This window comes from Leuciscus leuciscus, assembly GCF_965113295.1.
Source record: "Leuciscus leuciscus genome assembly, chromosome: 18".
In the NCBI taxonomy this organism is placed as follows: Eukaryota; Metazoa; Chordata; class Actinopteri; order Cypriniformes; family Leuciscidae; genus Leuciscus; species Leuciscus leuciscus.
The window spans coordinates 9168183-9186670 of NC_138742.1; the positions used below are offsets into that span (position 1 = coordinate 9168183).

Here is an 18488-nt window from a genome sequence, read left to right on the forward strand (position 1 = left end):
TGAAGAATCCTGATGTTTTAGTTTGCATTAATGTAAAAAAAATTGACATGTTCAAATCTGTACACACATTTAAGGAATTCTGGTAATTAATTCTAATGCCTAGGGTTGTGGAGTTAAGATGCTGAAAGCATACTGGTCTTTTATTTACAACCACCCCCTACTGTTTCTGTTTCTGCACTGGAAAAATTGGAATGGGAAATAAATTTGATAATACCCATGCCACAGGCAGCATAATTTTGCCCAACATCCTAATCCCATCTTTGATGTTCCGCCCACTTCCTGTATTCTGGTCTCATTCTTTCACGGAAGCTTCAGTCCTTTCATCACCAGTCTCTTCATTTAAAGCCATATCCAGCCATGAATTTTAGCACTCTAAACTGAAGGGAAAGCACTGATTTCTGTAGTGAAGAAACATTTTAAATGACATAAAGCAGTATCTGAATCAACAGGCAATTGGATGGATGAGCTTAAATTTAGCCACATGCATTTTAAATCCACCCTAGCAAAGTAAGTCATTCTTCAAATGATCGACTATGATCTTGCAGAGATGCCTTCAAGTTCAACTAATTTATATGCGGAGCTTGTTGAACAAAGGCTTCTTTTCAAACGTCTGTATTTCTCGACAATATAGATTTGATAATTAGGTTTCCTATTTTGTAGGATGTGATTGATAATTGCACAAGTGGAACTCGATATAGGTGTGTGTGTGTGGTCAAAATGCTACGAGCAAAAGGTCTGATGTGTCTGCACACACGACGCATGCGCACACAAAATATTTACGTATGTGTTCTCCGAGTGAACAGAAGCAGCGGCTGGAGGTGGGGTTGTCATGGCAACAGGGAGGGCTGAGAGAGTTGCCTGTTGTGTGGCTGTGTTATGCGAGGGAACGAGCCACACATGAAATGAATGGGAGTGAGGGTATGCGAGGAGGGGTCCTTTTGAAAAAGAGAGAGACCAGAATGTGTCACATAGAGCGTCCGTTTAGATGGAGGGGGTGGCGTGTTGTATATGGCACATAAGGATCACACTGTCCAACCGCACTGGCTCGACTCCTGATGTGCCCCGCCGTACAATGACCTCATAGAATTGCGCTGAATTCGGAGGGGGTTAAACCTCTTCCGTTTGTGTCGAGGGTGGCGTGTGAGAGAGGAAACTGCAAACGGCATGAGTGCCAACTCAGATCGTACGCCGATCTCCTGCATCTGTGCGTCGTGAGCTGCTTTAATCAGTCCACGCCGGTCACAAGGGTGTATCGCACCAATCCTCCCCCCTTAACAAAAGCATCTTTTGCCTCTCATCCGCCGCTTGATGCACCCACAGCTGTGCAGCTACACAAAAAACAAGGTGACAGGCCCGTCTATCACCGGGTGCCGGGTCTGAAAAATAGTGAGAGTGTGCTAAGACTTCCAATATAAAGCGGAGAGGGGTGTGGGTGCTCTCTGCTGCTCGGATACACCTGCAGTCCTTCACGCCCTGTGAATTACCAGAGATTTATAACACCTCCAGATGAACTGTCATCCAAGGCGAAGGTGCAATCAAATTTCACATCGATGCAGAATAGAAATGTGGAACAAAAAGGGCAACGCATGATCTGTGTTTAAATGGTCACAGATTGGCGTAAGAAACCAACAGTACCATTGCTCCTGTACTTTAGATAATGTGGCTTGACGTGAAGGGAGGTGATAATGTTGTTAGCTCTGCTTCTCAGTGCTTGGAGGTTCTGAATGTTGTGATCACTGTATGATCATTCAGTCGTGTCAAACTCGCTCTTCCTGTAAGTGAGTCATCTGAAGTTTCACGTCACTGACATCAAGGGTCAGAACGAGGGGATTTAAGCTGTAGATCAATATGAGAGATCTTTTTTTAGAAAAAAAATTCAGTAGCTGGCCCACCCATAGTGAAAAATAAATATGCCAAAATGTATTTGAAATACATTTATTTTATGCTAAGTATACTGCAAATACATTCACATATGCATGTACTTATAAATAAAAATACCCTGCAATTGTACTGTTGCTAGTCTGCTAAATTGGAACAACTAATTTTGTCCTTAATGCACTTTAGTTATCCGGAAATAGTGCTGAGGTCCATCTAAAGATATACTTAAGTATATTTGATTGTGCTAAAGTGCAACTATTGCAAGTATACGTTATGTACACTTTAAATATCTTGCATTTAAAGACTGATATTATACAGAGATCATACTATCCTTACTAATAGTGATATTAAAACACATTTGTGGCTTAATATTAAGAAATGTGCATTGTTCAATAAAGTACTCCAAGTAAATTTTAAATATAAAATTTATATCAGTAAGTCTCAGTAAATATGTAAATGGTTTTGTAGTATACTTAGTATGAATAAATGTATTTTAAATACATTTTTGCATACGTTTTTAGGGTACCGAGACATAATATTAATAAATCAGCACATATTCCATCTCTTTTTTTGTTGTATGATTGATTCATCTATTTTTCTGTTGTACTTTTATTAGTGGTTGCTTGCTAATCACCTCAAATACAGATCAGAATATGACCAAATATAGAACCTCAATGTGATCTAAATTAGACAATGCACTTATGGAGATATAATACACTCCCTGATTCCCTTTTTTTTTTTATTCATTTAATCCCACACCATGGCAACTCTGTTTGAGATATCAAAAATATGTTAGCAATTCAGCATCTTTAATGTTTTGGCCTAATGTTGACCAAGTTTGGTGATGATCACATGAATCGCCTTGGAGGAGTATTAAAAAAATAATAATTTAAAGGGATAGTTCACTTTGAAATAAATTTTTGGTATGTTTTAGCTTACCTCAAGGGCATCCAAGATGTAGGTGTCTTTTTTTCCGCAGTAGTTAAAATTTTGATATTTTTAGGTCAAACCGTTCTTGTCTGTCAGTCCTATAATGCAGGTCTATGGTCACTGTCTCAAAGAGCATGCACAGAGTTCAAATTAAAACAATTCCCCGTCGTCCAAATTAAACAATTCCCCATCGTAAGTACACATTGATGGCCTAAGACACGAAACGAGCGGTTTGTGTGAGAAAACGAACAGTATTTATATAGTTTTTACCTCTTGAACACAGCCATGTCCGAGTGATCTGATCTGACGTGTACGCAGACTGGTGCATAGATATATACACTAGATGTCGCCTTGTCTACGGCAGTTCATTGGAACGAATGTCTTTAAGGCGACATCTAGTGTATATATCTATAAAACGATATAAATACTGTTCGTTTTCTCACACAAACCGCTCGTTTCGTGTCTTAGGCCATCAATGTGTACTTACGATGGGGAATTGTTTAATTTGGACGACGGGGAATTGTTTTAATTTGAACTCTGTGCATGCTCTTTGAGACAGTGACCATCGACCTGCATTATATGACTGACAGACAAGAACGGTTTGACCTAAAAATATCAAAATTTAAACTACTGCGGAAAAAAAGACACCTACATCTTGGATGCCCTTGAGGTAAGCTAAAACATACCAAAAATTAATTTCAAAGTGAACTATCCCTTTAAAAAAATCCACATTCAATCCAAAATATTTGACCTCCTGTTGGGCAGAGCTAATGAATGTAATTTAGAAAGTTGTTCAGTTTTTTGAGATCAGTATATGTACCGAATTTGGTAACACTAACCCCACCACTTCAGTCAAAAGGGGGAAGCTTTTTTAATATAAAATATTGAACTTGGGGATGGGCTCTTTTAACTAGGGCAACCACTTAAAAGACCCTAGCAACTGCATAGCAACACATAAAAAGCCATTAAACTGGATAGCTAGCAACACATTAATAGCCACTCAAAACATCTTAGCTACTGCATAGGAATGCCCTGGAATTGTCTTCATTGTGTTTTGAAGTTAAGACTTAACTTTGACTTTTCTTTTTTCAGCATCATGTGCCAATAGCCAGGAATGGACCTTAACTCGCGCTATTCCAGAACTGCGATTGGTGAGATAACCTAAACAGTTTTTTTATTCCCTAAGCATATAAACAACAAGTTACATTTTTTTAGGCATACATCTATAAAAAAAAAATATTTCAGTTGGTTAAGTGCACTAAAAAGATGGTTGCACTTTTTTAGTGTCCTTGTTACAGTGTAATTATACATTTAAGTACTGAGTAATATTAATTTATTACATGTACTTACTATATAGGGTTAAGATTAGGTTTGGTTTAGGGTTTGTTGCATGTAATTATGCATAATCTTTAGTAATTACTATAGAAACTACATGTGACGTGTAACAAGGACACTGTAAAATAAAATGTTACCATGAAGATTTATTTTGAATTTTTGTCATGCTGATGAGTAAGGATACATCTTTGACTGTAGGAAGAAAAAAGAAAAATAATTTATTTTTTTCTAAACTTTAACAAAATTAAAAGAGCACAAATAAAGCCTTTTGCTAAAATTTCAATTAGGTCTCAAATGTGTCTCCTCAGGAGTTTCAGATTAGATCTCAACAATGTCAGATGCTATATATTCTGTTTTTTGAAGTGATGATTAAAATTATGATTCTTTCTTCCGCATGCAGGGGGTTCTGGGTAGCCTTCGCAGTGGAAAATCTGCTCTGGTAAACAGATTCATCACAGGAAGTTACCTTCCACTCGAATCGCATGAGGGTGAGAACTTTGTTCTTTCTCACCTCCCTTTCGAAGACTGTCATTTTAACCGTTTAGATGCATTATAATTTTCTCTTGTCTTTTGACTTTGTCCTCTTTTTCTTCTCTGGAAGGGGGAAGATATAAAAAAGAAGTGTTGGTGGAGGGACAGAGTCAGTTATTGCTGATTCGGGAGGAATCTGGTCCACCAAGTGCACAGGTGTGTGATTATTTCCCTGTGAACACTTGAGTCAGGAACATACTGTCTGCACAACAAAAATATTTGGCCAATGCAAGTGTACATCTCCTGCTTTTCATACTTAACATTAGTGTGGCCGTAATAAACCTACAGCGGTAATAAACCTACAGCAAGTTGTCCATGCCATTACTGTAAACCGAGTTGCATTTAATTCCGTTTTTACACTTGTGGACTTCCCCTTTGGGGGAATCCCCACCTCTATTTTAAAGTCCGTCCAACTTCATCGAAATTCGAGGGAAGTTTATTTGGACAGACCCTCGACCCCTTAATTTTGACAGAGAGAGCGAGTCTACTCAATATGTACACTTCAGGCAGATCCATAGTGCAAAATCACACTTAAAGGGATAGTTCGGCCAAAAATGAAAATTCTGTCATTATTTACTCTCCCTCAAGTTTTTCCAAACACGTACGACTTTCGATCTTCGGAACACAAATGAAGATCTTTTTGATGAAATCTGAGAGTTTTCTGTCCTTCCGTTGTCAGTCTACACAACTACCACTTTGACACTTCAAAAAGTTAATAAAGAGATCGTAAAACTAATCCAAATGAATTGAGCGGTTTAGTCCAAATTTTCTGAAGAGGCACGATCGCTTTATATGATTTAAAGATTGAATTTAGGCTTTTTTTCATAAATAAACACGAACAGAAAAATGTTCAAGCATGTTCGCTTGACATGCGAGAACCAATAAGGTTTATTCTCGTGTTACGCAGCACTTTTTAGCTTTAGCGAGAACCAATGAGGTTCATTGCTGTGTTACGCAGCACATTTGAGTTTCAGCGAGAACCAGTGAGGTTTGTTTTCACACGTTGATCTTCTGTTTATGTTCGCTGATGTATGTTTACTTCTGAATAAAAGCCTAAATTAAATATTTTCATCATATAAAGCGATCGAGTCTCTTCAGAAAATTTGGACTAAACTGCTCAATTCATAAGGATTAGTTTTACAATCTCTTTATGAACTTTTTGAAGCGTCAAAGTGGTAGTTGCGTAGCTGTCAATGGAGGGACAGAAAGCTCTCAGGTTTCATCAAAAAGATATTCTTCATGTTCTGAAGATGAACGAAAATTGTACGGGTTTGGAAGGACATGAGGGAGAGTAAATAATGACATCATTTCCTTTTTTTAAATTTTATTATCCCTTTAATTTACCCACACAACTCTAATGTATGATATTTGAGTTATTTTGACATGTCACTGCATAATACTTGTAGCTACCTTAATCTGACTTATTTACACCGTTATAGTTTATTGTATTGTTAATATTCTCATTTGTGTACATTTTTATATTTTCTCCAACAGCCTAAGCATACATACAGGCCTATTAGAATGGTGCTTATGGATAAAAGCTGTAAATAATAAATCAGCTTCATAGCGGATTCCAAGTGATCACCATTTAAACACATTGCAAGGGTTCTGCCCGCAGTGGGCACTCGTGCAACGTAAGCAATAATGACGTAAGTCCAAGTGAACGAGACATAGGGAAGTTAGCAAGGGTAGGGCATCAAAAATGGACTTAAACAACCACAGATGTGGTTAAATAATTTTAAATATAAACTGAAGAAGAAGACAGTTCATGCAATTACGCCCTTGTGGAAAGATTGAGAATGCTGCTTTATCATGTTGTGTTATTTATCCTTTTTACACATTTTGGACTGATGCGTGAAATTGAGCTCTTGTAACAAGAAGCATTTGCCTGCACGTACTTGTGTAGAATATATTTGTATGTACACTACCATTGGGGTCTGTAAAAAATTATGTTATTGAAAGTGTGCATTTATGTGCTCAAAAATACAGTAAAAACAATAATACTGTGAAATCTTATTACAATTTAAAAGAACTGTTTGAATATATTTTAAAATGTAATTTATTCCTGTGATCAAAGCTGAATTTTCAGCATCATTACTCCAGTCTTCAGTATCACATGATCCTTCAGAAATCATTCTAATATGATGATTTGCTGATCAAGAAACATTTCTGATTATTATTATTATCAATGTTGAAAACAGTTATGTCAGTTAATATTGTTTGTAGAAACCATGATCACATTTTTTTAGGATTCTTTGATGAATAGAAAGTTCAAAAGAACTACATTTATTTGAAATATAATTTTTTTTGTAACATTATAAATATCTTTACTTTAACGTTCAATTCCAAAAGGATTGGTTTCTTTAAAAAACTGCATTATACTCTTCCTGCATTATTTTCTGCATTATACTCTTCCGGCATCCCCCTGTTTTTCACTCCTACATTTGTGATTGTAGATCTGCAACTGGCTCGATGGTCTCATCCTGGTTTTTAGTCTGGAAAATGAAGCAAGTTTCCAGGATGTGTACAAGAACTACAGTGAGCTAAGTGCACATCGGAACATAGCAGAAATCCCCATTATAGCGGTTGGAACGCAAGGTAAGAGATACACTCGTCTTGGTTTCAGGGATGGTTTTTTTAAACAATATGGTGTTGAGTACCAACTCTGAGTGTTTTTCTTCCTGCAGATAAGATTAGCAGCACTAACGCCCGTGTGATTGAGGACAAGAGGGTCCAGCAGCTGTGTATAGATGTGCGTCGCTGCACTTACTATGAGACCTGTGCCACCTATGGACTTAATGTGGACAGAGTGTTTAATGAAAGTGAGTTTCATCTCAAAATTACATGTTACTTCCAAACAGGATGACAGTGTTGATTGGACAAACTTGTTTCCCTCTTAGTGACTCACAAGATTGTTGCTGCCAAGAAGCAAGCCGCCCTTCTGGCCTCCTGTAAATCTCTCCCAAACTCCCCGAGTCACTCAGGGGCCTCGACTCCAGTGTCAGGGCCCGGACAGGTATTTGTTTGGGTCAATTCTGTGTCAAAGAAAATCTCATTTTCATTACTATTATGCAAAAAAAAAAAAAAAAAGTACATTTGTGAAGTGCAGTTGTACGTTATCATTATTTCTTGCCATGAATTCAATTCAATTCAATTCAATTCAATTCAAATTTATTTGTATAGCGCTTTTCACAATACATATTGTCTCAAAGCAGCTTTACAGAAAGTGCAATATGAATTGAATATAAAAATTTATAACACTTTACAATAAGGTTTCATTCATTAACTACATTAGTTAACATGAACTAATAATAAACTGCACTCCTACAGCATTTATTAATCTTTTTGCGAATACATTATTAAAATCAAAAGTTGTATTTGTTAACATTAGCACTGTGAAAGATCATAAACAACAAAGAATGAACGGCAGTATTTTTTTATTAGTTAACGTTAACAAAGACTAACAAATACGGTAACAAATGTATGGCTCATGGTTAGGTCATGTTAGTTAATATATTACCTAATGTTAACAAATGAGACCTTATTGTAAAGTGTGACCAAAAATAGTTTATTTTCTCATTACAATAGTGTGAATTTGGGGAGAAAATTGTGATGAGAATAATTCCACAATGAAACATCTTAATGGCTCTACTGAAAATATATATATATGTATGATTATAAAATACTATTAAATATAGTATACAGTGCTATGCATAAGTTTAGACACCCATGCTAAAGTTGACTAAAAAGAGGAATAAAAAATCATCTTTTGGAAATTGAACTTAATGCCTTAATTAAAAAATTAGGAAAAATCCAACCTTTAAGGACACCAATTTTCTTTGTGAATGAATAATGTATCGTAAATATATAAATGTTCTTCCTTAAAATACAGGGTGCATAAGTCTGGACACCCCTACGTTAAATTCCCATAGAGGCAGGCAGATTTTTATTTTTAAAGGCCAGTTACTTCATGGATCCAGGATACTATGCATCCTGATAAAGTTCCCTTGGCCTTTGGAATTAAAATAGCCCCACATCATCACATAGCCTTCACCATACCTAGAGATTGGCATGGGGTACTTTCCATAAGATCATCTCTCAATGCAAATCAAACCAGCTATTAGGCTAACTGAAATAAAACCATGCCAATCTCTAGGTATGGTGAAGGCTATGTGATGATGTGGGGCTATTTTAATTCCAAAGGCCAAGGGAACTTTATCAGGATGCATAGTATCCTGGATCCATGAAGTAACTGGCCTTTAAAAATAAAAATCTGCCTGCCTCTATGGGAATTTAACTTAGGGGTGTCCAGACTTATGCACCCTGTATTTTAAGGAAGAACATTTATATATTTACGATACATTATTCATTCACAAAGAAAATTGGTGTCCTTAAAGGTTGGATTTTTCCTAATTTTTTTAATTAAGGCATTAAGTTCAATTTCCAAAAGATGATTTTTTATTCCTCTTTTTAGTCAACTTTAGCATGGGTGTCTAAACTTATGCATAGCACTGTACCTATTTTCTTTATTCAAAATTTATTTTGTTTTGTTTTGAAATATGACCTAGACATTTCTTTGTGAGATTGACCCCTTTATCATTATAATAAAATAATGTGACATATTTTAATGAATTAAACACCAACATCATGGTGTTCTTTTCAATATTCTTGAGTATTGTTGGGGTGTAAAATATTACTTTGTCAAAATGTTCTGATCTAATCAGTTTCATATCCTTTGCTTACTTCAAAATCAGTATTAATATTATTTCAGTATCATTTACAAATGTAATCATTATAATAAAATTAATAAAAGTTAAAATGACATGCTTATATTTTATTGTGGATGATGAATTATAAATGATAAAATTCCATATCAATACACACATTTTAATTTCAGATTGATGCATTACACATTTTTATACCCCTGTTGTTGAGTATTTGACTGTTTTAAATGATTATGAAAAACTTCATCAATCTGTCTGCACCATTCACCATTCCACCAACCTCTGTCTCATTCTTCTTACTGTCCCATCATCCTCTCTTAGGCCAGTAATGGGGGTCAAAGTAGTGATTACCCCTCCTCTTTGCCTTCTACCCCTGTGATAAGTCACAAAGACATACGGGGTGGGGCAAGTGGAGACGGGGGCACGCAACGAAATCCGCCCCGGCGACGGACCTCTTTATTTGCGGTTAGTTCTTTGAGCTCATTACAAAGAGTGTCAAATCTTGCCCAGTTACATTATGTGCAACACCAGTGAAACTGGGTGTGAAAAATGTTGTACTGTATTATTTCTATTTTAAAGCATCTAAATGAATATAGTAATCTGAGGTGATGTGTGTAATATTTTTGTAGTAAAATAATTTCTTCCATCCAAATTTAATATGTGAAGATAACTATTCGGAGAAAGTTTTGGTGATACTAGTGAAATTACATACGTCACCTTCAAATGTTGTTACAAACAAAAACCAGAAGTATGACAGCATCTTCAGTCTGAGATTCTGTTTGTGAACTTTCTGTCACACTCACTTCATCTCATGAGTCACATCTGTCTTCCTTCCTTTACGTGTTTCGCCTTCCTCTCATCTGTACTTTATCTAACATGTCTGTTATTTTAGAACCGTCGTGGAAGTGACTCTGAGAAAAGAGCGTCAGATAGCAGAGGTGACATGAGCAGTCGGTCGGTTCCTATCAAACAGGTACATGTGAGATCTCAGCTTTGAGGGTGTGTGTCATGGGGCTTCTGTGAAATGCAGTGACCCCGAAAGTGTTTGGACACGTAGAAAGTGCTGGAAAATCTATGAATCTCATTGCATTAGAAGAATAATTTAATAAATCCCTTTTTTTTTTTTCTTTGTTAGGGAACTTTGTGGAAACGCAGTGAACGCTCTTTAAATAAGGAGTGGAAGAAGAAGTATGTGACGCTGTCAAACAACGGCATGCTGATGTATCATTCAAATTTGAATGTGAGTAATGCTTTCTTGTAATCCGTTGTTTTCATCAGAGCAGTGTTTTTACACATCCTTCATTAACAAATACTTCCTGTGTGATTCTGTTTTTATAATCACATTTTGTGTTTTGTCCTTTTTTGTACAGAAATGAATACTGCTGTTCATCACTGTGTTTTTGACTTAGTATTTTTAGATTTATTAGTTTATTATAAAATAGTGTGTTCAGGTGTGATGCTGTAACTGTATTTAATAATATTGCCCTTTGCCAGGAAAATAACTCTGTAAAAAAATATATTTTCTTACTCTGTATTTTCATCTTGCTTTCCAGTTCAAATATATAAACATTCTTAAATCAAGATATATTTAGTAGAGAGGCAAAATGACTTAAGATATTAAGTCTTGTTTACAGAAAAATGGACCAGAGTTAAGCGAGTTTATGCTTTACACAAGAAAAATATCTGTCAGTGAAGTAAGATAAATAATCTTGTTTTCCCTTTGAATTAAGTTTATTTTTCTGACCAGATTTTTTAAAAGCATAAACTCACTTAATTTTGAAGATGAAAAAAAACAAAAACAAAAAAACAAGACTTAATATCTTAAGTGATTTAGCTTCTCAAGTTAAATGTATCTTGATTTAAGAATTTTAGATATTTGTAATGAAAATATTTTTTGCAGAGTATAATCATTTTATATATATGTGTGTGTGTGTGTGTGTGTGTGTGTGTGTGTGTGTGTGTGTGTGTGTGTGTGTGTGTGTGTGTGTGTGTGTGTGTGTGTGTGTGTGTGTGTGTGTGTACAAACCACACACACACACACACATATATGTAATAAATATAATAATGTATACACACACACATATTATATAAACGAAAACTTGTATGTTAGATGCGATTAATCGATTTGACTGCACTAATGAAATACCAATTTAAATATCATATTATATAATTAAATTATAATTAAACAATATATTAAACCAGACAATTTTAATTGTCAATATTATTATATTATATAATAATACTATTATATAGTACTCAATGTGATTTATGAATTAATACAAAATTGTGAATTAATACAAAATCATATCGTTATATATTTTGCGTGTGGATTTACAGCTAATCTGTGTTGTAATGATTAAAATCCAGTGCAGAAAATGTTTTATCAAATGCTTTGATGAAATTGCCTGATAAATTTACAAAACCTTTACAAAACCTAAAAGCTTGAATGTTTTGCTATTTTTGGCTGTAGAAGAGAAATGGCGTATTTGTGAGTTAGGTCCATGCATTGTATTACTCAAAATATAGTGTTGACATACTATACTATGAGCAATACAATGTGTGGACCTAACTCACAAATACACCAGTATTATGCATATATTTATGATTTTAGGAGTTTATGCAGAACGCTCAAGGGAAAGAGATGGACTTACTGCGAGTAACAGTAAAGGTGCCAGGAAAGCGCCTTCATCGCGCTGTCACTCCCGGTGGGCCGCCCCCTGGCCCGGCTCTTGTCCCTGTGCCAGGTGTAAATGGACTTAGTAAAGACAAGCAGTCGTCTGAAGGGGGCGCTACATGTAAGTGAAATCTTTTAAAATGCACTCACAAATGAAATAAAATAATTTGAACGATTTCTCACTCTCATGGTTTCTCTCTTTCCAGCAAATCTTCTGACTGTAGAAGAGACTTCCAGAACTGGCTTGTCATTTCATAATGATCAAAGGGTGAAACGTTGCCCGTCTTCTGTGTCTAATAAAGGGTTCAGCGTGGGTGCGTAAATATTTAGTTTGCACCTTCCATTCATTCCTTCTATAACAGTTTTGGAGAATTATAAATTAAAAGTAGCAATGCTACTAACCTGGAAATGAAGGTAGCTCAGCATTGGTTTCCAACTGCAAAGTGTAGTGTTTCATTTCAGTTCTTATCAAGTTCATATGCAAATCTGATGATTTTGACAGTTCATTTTAAAGATTCATATCACTTAGTGGTGATACCTTTTCTATTTACTTGTCCGTTTTTGCACTGAAATATTTAGTTTAATAAATTCACCAGTCCATGACTGTGTTTCGATTCAGTATTTTCCTGTTTGATTCAGTATTTTTAGTTGTATTAGTTACATTTAGTGTTAATGTGTGTGTTTAATGCTGTAACTGTAATTGAGACGTATTCTTTTTTTCCTTTTTTTTTTTTGCAGGGAAATACTTAATATAATGATATTATATAATTATATTAAAAAAATTATATTATATAGTATATTATTATAGTATAATATGTAGCAATATGCTTTATACTGTGTATATATATATAGTATATAATATATTTGCTAAATGATTCAATGTAAATGTAATGTAAATATGTATATATATATACAGTATATATAATAAAATTCCATTATATAATAGTATTATATTAATTTTACTATAATATGTTTAAATATACTCAATATATTTAATACATATTTAATTGTTTAGATTTTTGGCTTTGGCTTTATTTTCAGAATAGTTACAAATCTTTTTCAGGAAATGTTTTGACAAAATTCTGTCCTCTTTTTTGCATTATCTTAATAGAATCAAGCATTGAGGGAGCTACAAGTCCTCCCTTAGGAAAAGAACACATCCCGTCTTCTCCGATGACTGACAGGAAGAAGAAAAAACGAAACAGAAGTATTAACCTGAAAGGAGACGCAGCGGCTGGACAGGCTGAGGGTAAGAGATCAGATTTATGAAAGATTGACAGACGTCACATTGAGCTCAACGCGCTGCAACTGAAGATAACACATGCAAATAGAAAAACCACAAATTAAGACAAAATCTTCATCAGTTTCACAACACATCACAACCAAATACAGAAACGCGTTGAGCTCTCTCGTACAATGTTCCAGTTTTACTGCTAAAGCAATCAGATTGCTTATTGCAAAGAGTTTGCAAATTTTCTTTCTTCTCTTTTCCTTTATGAATTCCTTTATGAAACCTGATTAATTGCTTTCTGTAAGGTCCTCTTACAATCTCTTTTACTTCTTCCTTTCTTCTTTCCTTTCTTCCTCTTATCCTCTGCTGCCCTGGACTAATTTCTTGCACCGCAAGCCAAGCGCAAAATGTGGAAATTAAAAAGCTTTGGTAGCTTGAGAAACATTAACAAAACAGGTAACCTGAATGTATGAAATGTGTGAGTGGCTGAGCTGACTCCATCTTGCTGTCTTTTCTGCAGTGTGTGTCTCTATGTCCATCTCTTGTCACATCATTAGATTACAGCAAATGGATCTGAGTCTTTCTGTCTGTGTTCCTGTCTCCCGAAACACATAATTATACTGAGACGATACATTAGACTGAGGACACAATGGGTGTTTTTATTGATCCCTTCCTCTTGTGTAAATAACTGTTGCTCTCGCCCAAACAGAGGAAGAGAGCACGGACTTCATCATCATATCGAGCACAGGACAGAGCTGGCATTTTGAAGCCCAAAGTCAAGAGGACAGGGACGCCTGGGTTCAGGCCATCGAAAGCCAGATCCTTGCAAGTCTACAGAGCTGTGAGAGCAGAAATAAGGTAAAGAAGGCAATAAATGATTATCTAATCTGATCTCTATCAGTCTGTCATTATCAGGAACATCTTTTAAAGATTTGCAACACAAACCTAAACTTTTGAGAACACTTTTATGTTCACTTATATGCATCAAAAGATCCATTACATACTGTATTTTTTTAGATATTACCTTTCATGTTGTGTTTGTGAGTGTAAACATCTGCAAAGTTTCAAAGTTTTCACAATAAATTGAGTTATTGTCTCCCAAAATAAAGAACCGATTCTGAACTGCCTGAAACGAATCATCGGTTATTCCAGTCTTACTTACTGATCGTACCTACGTAGGTTTGTAACAAATTTGCATAATGGTCTTGGTCTTCATTGGCCGCCTGTGAACCACGTCTACTTTGACCCAAGCGCTGTAGTTGTAGTTGTAGCTGAGAGTGGAAGAGTTTAGTTTGTGAAAGATGATGTTTTCTGCGCTGCGAAAGCAAATCCACTTTGCTGCTTTTCCAAAGAATGAGAACTCGCACTGGAATTGATACAGTAAAACTGACGCCATTGTTACTGTTCTTATCACTGTGTATCAAGTGCTGAAGGAGCTTAAATTCAGATATGGTAATGGGAGTTTTGTTTCCGACACTTGCTGTGAGCGGTAGACCAATCACAACAGACTGGGTCATCTGACCAATCAGAGCAGAGTAGACTCTCGAAAAGGAGGAGCTTAGAGAAACCGAATCCTTTATCAAACACTGTGAGAAAAAAGGTGATGCTGCAATGTATATTATGAAATTTTTTTTTTTTTTTTTTTACCTTGGATGCATATAAACCTATATTGTAGGAAACCTCAAAACAAAATTAGGAACCTTTAAAATAGCATAATAGGGGCACTTTAACTTTTCCATATCCCTAAAATCGAAGAGCAATACTTGGTTAATAGAATCGATAAAGGACACTGATTCCTTCTATATACGTAAATCATGTTCAAAAAACAATATACTATACATGTTAACAGTTTGCTCAGCAATATCACAAAATAATGCACTTAATTTTTAACTCTCAGGCTCGAAGGAACAGCCAAAGTGAAGCTGTTGCCTTGCAGGCCATTCGAAATGCCAAAGGGAACGACCTCTGTGTGGACTGTGCAGCACCAAGTAAGTGTCTTGAAATGATGCCTTGTTATGAAAATATAAACCACAAAATATAAATGTTGAGATCTCTTTCATTTTTCAGTATTTGAGAACATTACGCTCTCCTTGCAGATCCAACATGGGCGAGTCTTAATCTTGGTGCTCTAATCTGCATCGAGTGTTCGGGGATACACCGGAACCTGGGGACGCACCTGTCCCGTGTGCGCTCGCTAGACCTGGACGACTGGCCCAGTGAACTTACAAAAGTGCTTTCGGCTATAGGGAATCATATGGCCAACAGCATTTGGGAGACCTGTACCCAAGGGTGCCAGAAGTTGACACCCGAGGCAACAAGGTGAGCTGGCTTTGACCGTGAATGTCATTGTGGACAATGATTCAGAGGCACTATGGTAATAATTTGACCTTTGCTGGGTGTTTGTCTCAGAGAGCAGAGGGAGTCGTGGATCCGTGCCAAATACGAACAGCGGGCATTTGTGTCGCCCTTGCCCGCTCAGTGTTCAGAGGACACAATGTCGACTTGGTTGCTTAAAGCAGTAATCGACAGAGACCTTCCCAGACTTCTGCTGCTCCTCGCGCACAGCACCAAGGAAGTGATCAACATCCCGCCTGAAGGAGCAGCGCAGCAGCATCACAGCGCATTACATGCGTCCTGCCAGCTGGGAGACGTGGTCATGACACAGCTGCTGGTCTGGGTGAGTTATTGAGCCTGACATGTAATATAAAAAGCCCAAAACATCTTTTTGAATAAGAGATTTTTTGGAACCGTTTATTGAACCTTTAGACAACATATTTTTAATCCTCTCCTCGCATTCTATAACAAATCCTTCCCTCGCGGGTGAAAATGACCCGAAGCCATAGAATTATACCGGTACTTTTTTTTGGTTCAGAAAGCTTGTATCATTTCATTTTGATAATATTTTTTCTATTTTTTAATCAATTTCTTATTTTATTTTATTTCTTATTTTTTATTTTATGTACCCTTTAAATTACTAGATTTTATCAATAAATAATATAATTTAATTCAACTCTCCAAAACATGCATAACCAGCTCAAATCAGCTCACATTGGGTCAATTTGGGTGTCTCTACCGACCTCTTGTGGAAAAAAATATATAACATGATATTCACGACTCTTGCCGCTAGATGGCCTTATAGCTCTAAATGGCGCAAATGAGCTGTTCCCCGGGGTCCTAAAGTCCGTTCTTGAGTTGATCTCTCATCTCTCTTTTTGTATATTCGTGGTTCAACAAGAGTCCAAAGGTCTTGGACCACTCCGACGGACATTACATAATTTTTTTTTTTTTTAAACAAACAAAAAAAACAATATATATATATATATATATGAAGAGTTCAGATGCAAAAGCCTCTAAGTGCCATCTGAAATTTTCTTCTACAATGATCATTGTTATCAAGCTCGTATATTTAATTTCAATAATTTCACTTAAATGGCAACGCAAATGACCTATTAATTGTCATTTAAGTGAAATGACTGAACCTAAATATACAAGTTTTATAAAAAATGATCATTCTAGAAGAAAATGTACGTTTGGGTAATCAAGCAAACCTTAGTTGCTTCAGTCCAGTAAATGTTCATCTTAAAATACTGATAACAATATAATAGTTATTCATACGTTTACTTTATAAAAATCATTCGATTTCACAGCAGTAAGTCACATATACCGCGACCTGAAGGTGGACATTTTTAGAATTACATTAAAAGGCCCTTTACTTGCTAAAAAATCATGTTGATAATTAGAAATGTCCACATCAAATATGAGATACTGTAGGCTTATAGTGTTAAACGACATGTTTTTGTAGAATTTTCTTTTTTATGTGAATCATCTCTTTTAGCATTTGCACTTTCAGTATTGGATTGTTTGCACATTTCTAACAGGTTCTTTCTTTTGTTGTTTTTGCTTGATTGTGCTCTACAGTACGGCAGTGATGTGAAGTCAAAGGATCCACAAGGTCGAACCGCACTGACGTTGGCGCGCCAAGCCGGGAGCAAAGAGTGTGCTGAGATTCTCGTCCAGCACGGCTGTCCCAGTGAGACGTCACCCACCTCCCCAACTCCCGTTCTCTCCCGCAAAAGTAGCATCACGAGTGTCGGACGTGTCAATTCCAGGAGGAGGGTCTCGTAACCCATGAACGTTCATGACCACATAAACATTTTCACCAGGGCCATTTTTATTTCTTCATAGAGTTGTGTGTTCTGTGCGTCTGTGAATACCCCCCTCCCCCCCCACTTCCCCCCCAGAATATTGCCAACAACGCTGTATTTATATACTGTACGTATATCCTTGCGGATTCCTCAGAAAAGGGAAAAAGAAAAAAGAAACTCTTAATTGTCCTTATTAGAAGGCTTAGAATGACAGCTACAAAATTTTAACATGCCTTTTGAAAGAAAACGGAAGCTGTTTTACCAACTAAAAAGCAATATTATTTATAATATGCTGGTTAATATATGTATTATAGATGCATTACATGGAAAAATGTAGCTTGAGAGTTTCCCAAAGCAATCTGAGGGAATGTATTTACCATTATGACTGTCATTACCATTGTTCTTTAAAATAGAAATCATGGCTGAGGGTAATGTAATGTAAGAACATGTTTATATCCAGACTCCAGAAGAAATAGTATTTGTCATTGTGCATCATTTCTAAAAACTATAGACAATAAACTCTGATCTTCAACCTCTCTTTGGTACTGCTTGTTAAGTTTCCATCTTCTTTTTTTTTATCAAAAAGTTAATGTTTCCACATTATAATGCCTCAATCACTGTCATTGAAGGCCTGTTTAATTTCAGAGAATCCCGCTGGTTAAAATATAAATTGTGCTATTATATGTGTCAGATAATCATGCATATAAATGCAAGATTGCCTTCATGGAATAATGTTTCTTGGCCTTATTACCTCATATTTGCATTTTGAATTAATTTACATATCTGATCATCGTCATGCAGCCACTCACAAAATGTTCCTAAATTGACCACTTCTTAAATTAGACCACTCCTTCAAATGACCACATTAAAATGTGGCTGTGACTTAATCATGAAACCTGGATGACAACAGAAGTTTGGAAGCCTTTAATTACATCTGAACGAATTTGTGCAGACATTTTTTTGAATTTTATTTGTGTGGTTCGGGTATTCCCTAAATTATGGGGACAAATATGTCCATCGATCTGTCGCCATAAATTATA

At 36.0% G+C, this 18488-nt stretch overlaps 1 protein-coding gene and 1 long non-coding RNA gene across 3 annotated transcripts in view; one reads left to right on the plus strand and one right to left on the minus strand.

Moving 5' to 3' along the window:
* The window catches only part of agap2 (ArfGAP with GTPase domain, ankyrin repeat and PH domain 2), a 23889-nt gene extending 5905 nt beyond the window's left edge, over positions 1–17984 (plus strand). For both annotated transcript variants that reach the window (XM_082146187.1, XM_082146188.1), the window contains exons 2-18: positions 3901–3959; positions 4544–4631; positions 4745–4830; positions 7131–7272; positions 7362–7496; positions 7575–7690; positions 9720–9863; positions 10291–10371; positions 10534–10638; positions 12010–12193; positions 12279–12386; positions 13184–13321; positions 14013–14161; positions 15201–15291; positions 15400–15622; positions 15713–15980; positions 17222–17984. In XM_082146187.1, the coding sequence (XP_082002313.1) occupies positions 3901–3959; positions 4544–4631; positions 4745–4830; positions 7131–7272; positions 7362–7496; positions 7575–7690; positions 9720–9863; positions 10291–10371; positions 10534–10638; positions 12010–12193; positions 12279–12386; positions 13184–13321; positions 14013–14161; positions 15201–15291; positions 15400–15622; positions 15713–15980; positions 17222–17428 (2324 nt within the window). In that variant the 3' untranslated portion in view covers positions 17429–17984. The remainder of the gene's footprint in view (positions 1–3900; positions 3960–4543; positions 4632–4744; positions 4831–7130; positions 7273–7361; positions 7497–7574; positions 7691–9719; positions 9864–10290; positions 10372–10533; positions 10639–12009; positions 12194–12278; positions 12387–13183; positions 13322–14012; positions 14162–15200; positions 15292–15399; positions 15623–15712; positions 15981–17221) is intronic.
* On the minus strand, positions 11265–12097 carry LOC309481399. Its single transcript, XR_014199999.1, has 2 exons — positions 11964–12097; positions 11265–11832 (listed from the first exon to the last, which is right to left on the minus strand). It is a non-coding gene; the product is annotated as an uncharacterized lncRNA (long non-coding RNA).
* Positions 17985–18488: the final 504 nt, after the last annotated feature.